Genomic DNA, 2,919 nt, shown 5'->3' on the forward strand with positions numbered 1-2,919 from the left:
AATTTCTTAATTGAAAAAGAAAGCCCACACTCACTCTAGGCTAATGTAATCGATGAATTATAAAAACGGCCATAGTTGGGCCAGGCGCAGTGGCTCATGCCTGTAATCTCAACACTTTGGGAGACGAGGCAGGCAGATCACCTGAGGTCAGGAGTTCGAGACCAGCCTGACTAACATGGAGAAACCCTGTCTCTACTAAAAATATAAAATTAGCTGGGCGTGGTGGCACATGCCTGTAATTCCAGTTACGTGGGAGGCCGATGCAGGAGAATCGCTTGAACCCGGGAGGTGGAGGTTTTGGTGAGCGGAGATCATGCCATTGCACTCCAGCCTGGGCAACAAGAGCGAAACTCCATCTCAAAAAAAAAAAAAGTGATAGTTTTCATGAGCTTGTTGATCTGTATCTAGGACTACAAGGAAGATATGCATGCTACAGACATTTGTATCTAGCAGTGGGTGCTACTGTAACATGTGGCATTAGCTTTGGACTAGATGTCTGGAAAAGCAGTGGGGAAATTGGTAGTGAACACTGGAACAATGGTGAGAAAAACTATGGGAGGTGGATAAATGGTGAACGACTCTGTGTCATGGTGAAGGATTTGTAAAATTGTTTCCCTTCAGTAAGATGGGCAGAGAAAAAGGCAACCACTGAATTCTGGGACTTGAAAAAGATCATCTCAGTATAATGTTGAGATTAACCTGTTTTTCTTTTGCTTGAATATGTTGAGACACTTATAGAAAAGAGTGTGGTTAAAAACAAACAAACAAATTCGCTAGCAGAATTTAGAACATACATTGGGTTGGAGCTGGGGAAAGTATTATTAGACTCTATAGTTGGTAACAAGTTCTCAAAGTAAGTCATAACCTGGGCCAAAGATCAAATTCAGAGTGGTGCTAGTAAAATATGGCCTTAAGAATAATGCTGAAGTCAAGGTGATCTCAATGATTTAAATGTTAACTAGTATACCCTTTCAGCAATATACAAATATTATAAATCTTAGAGCGAGGCTTGTTTCAACAAGATTAGTGGTAGTGTTGGCCAGGCGCGGTGGCTCACACCTGTAATCCCAGCACTTTGGGAGGCCGAGGCAGGCGGATCACAAGGTCAAGAGACCCAGACCATCCTGGCTAACACCGTGAAACCCCGTCTCTACTAAAAAATACAAAAAATTAGCCAGGAGTGGTGGCGGGTGCCTGTAGTCCCAACTACTAGGGAGGCTGAGGCAGGAGCATGGCATGAACCCGGGAGGGGGAGCTTGCAGTGAGCCGAGATCGCACCACTGCACTCCAGCCTGGGAGAGAAAGTGAGACTCTGTCTCAAAAAAAAAAAAGACTAGTGAGAGTGGCTTCTGGGGCATGGAGAGCACCTGAATCAGATTCTTGAGAAGCCCACAAAGTTTTTAAGGGACTTGTAGTGAACAAAGCACCACCAGCTGCAACAATGTGGAGAGAACAGTTTAGAGTGAAAAAAGATCTGTGGGTCCACAATTTGCTAATGACAGGAAGTAGGTTGAGAAAGTGTCTCAAAAGCCTTTTTCTTCAAAATGGCCAAGAAGGTGCTGGAAAAGGAGGGACACCCAAGAGGGCAGAGGCAAGAGTTGTGCGGAGATACAGCCTGGGGAGGCACTCCCAGGAAGCAGAACTCGGGCCTGGTTAAGGAGGACTTCTTATTCTTGTAGGGCCTGAAAACAGCTTCCAATAGGATTTGAGAATTGCTCTGGCCCCGTGATTGCTCTGTCTCCTCCTCTTCTCATTTTCACATGCAAGTATTTATTGTGGTTATCTGGTCCTGGTTCACCATCATATGTTGGGTGCATGGGAGAGAAAATTCATCTTCTTAGTTTGTAAGTCTCTGAATCAAGAGAAGCTGCACTGGACAAGCCAATCTAAGACAGACCATGAGATCCTAGATTTTGTGCCTGATGCTGGGATTGTAAGAGGCTTTTGGGGATCTTGGGATGAACACTGGAAACTAACCATAGTTTGGGTTGGAAATATCACTCCAGTTTGGAGATTTTAAGGCATCTTTGGCTTTTCTAAGTGCAAAGATTAAGTAGGCTTACCTTTAGCGACCTCAGACTTAACGCCACCCGAGACACCCACACCCATGACCACATTTTGGACTTTTTTTTTTTTTGAGAGAGAGGGTCTCGCTCTGTCGCCCCGGCTGGAGTGCAGTGGGGCAATCTTGACTCACTGCAACCTCCACCTCCCGGGTTCAGGCAATTCTTCTGTCTCAGCCTCCCAAGTAGCTGGGGCTACAGTCGCACGCCACCACGCCCAGCAAATTTCTATATTTTTAGTAGAAACGGGGTTTCACCATATTGGTCAGGCTAGTTTCGAACTGCTGACTTCATGTGAGGCACGCATCAAGTAGCTATCAGGTCTCTCCAGTTACAGCGGAAAAAGATCCAGAACCAGCCCTACCCCGTCTAGAGGAAAGGACGAACATTAGGCAAGCACTTGGAATCGTGCGAAGTGCACGCCATCAGACCACCTTGGTGAGTGAACCGCCAAGCCCGAAACACCGAAGGCCACGAATCCCAACCGGGAGGGCGGCCACAACGCCTGCCGCGCATGCTCAAGGCAGGCTCGCCTGGAGCTTGCGCAGTAGGTGACGGCTACGTCATCTGTCGGCGTCTGCGCCTGGCGTCAGCGACCGGTGCAGACAGGAAGAGGCTCTAGGCGGGCACATGTGTATGGCGGCGAGGCGGGCGGGTACATGGCGGGCTCTGTGGGACTGGCGTTGTGCGGGCAGACGCTGGTGGTGCGGGGCGGCAGCCGATTCCTGGCCACCTCCACAGCAAGCAGGTGAGGGGGCCTTGGTCTTGGAACAGGGTGCCCAGGCTGCGGGCGCGCGTCGGGTCCTGGCGGCCCCGCTTCTCTGGCACCGCTTGGTCGCATCTGCTCTGGAGTGAC

General features: G+C 49.0%; 2 protein-coding genes across 3 annotated transcripts in view; one reads left to right on the top strand and one right to left on the bottom strand.

Moving 5' to 3' along the window:
* The window catches only part of NDUFV3 (NADH dehydrogenase (ubiquinone) flavoprotein 3, 10kDa), a 25,157-nt gene extending 23,040 nt beyond the window's left edge, over positions 1–2,117 (bottom strand). Inside the window, exon 1 of the mRNA XM_012002610.1 lies at positions 2,064–2,117. Coding sequence (XP_011858000.1) covers positions 2,064–2,117 — 54 coding nt within the window. The remainder of the gene's footprint in view (positions 1–2,063) is intronic.
* Positions 2,118–2,628: 511 nt separating this feature from the next.
* Positions 2,629–2,919, top strand: part of WDR4 (WD repeat domain 4) — a 34,700-nt gene continuing 34,409 nt past the window's right edge. Inside the window, exon 1 of one of the 2 annotated variants that reach the window (XM_012002552.1) lies at positions 2,629–2,705. Coding sequence is in view for 1 of the 2 variants with exons in the window: in XM_012002550.1 (XP_011857940.1) it covers positions 2,723–2,811 (89 nt within the window). In the remaining variant the exon portion in view is untranslated. Of the gene's footprint in view, positions 2,812–2,919 lie in introns of both variants that reach the window. The other variant, XM_012002550.1, reaches the window with a different exon arrangement.

Source organism: Mandrillus leucophaeus, unplaced genomic scaffold (genome assembly GCF_000951045.1).
Source record: "Mandrillus leucophaeus isolate KB7577 unplaced genomic scaffold, Mleu.le_1.0 Scaffold69, whole genome shotgun sequence".
Lineage (NCBI taxonomy): Eukaryota > Metazoa > Chordata > Mammalia > Primates > Cercopithecidae > Mandrillus > Mandrillus leucophaeus.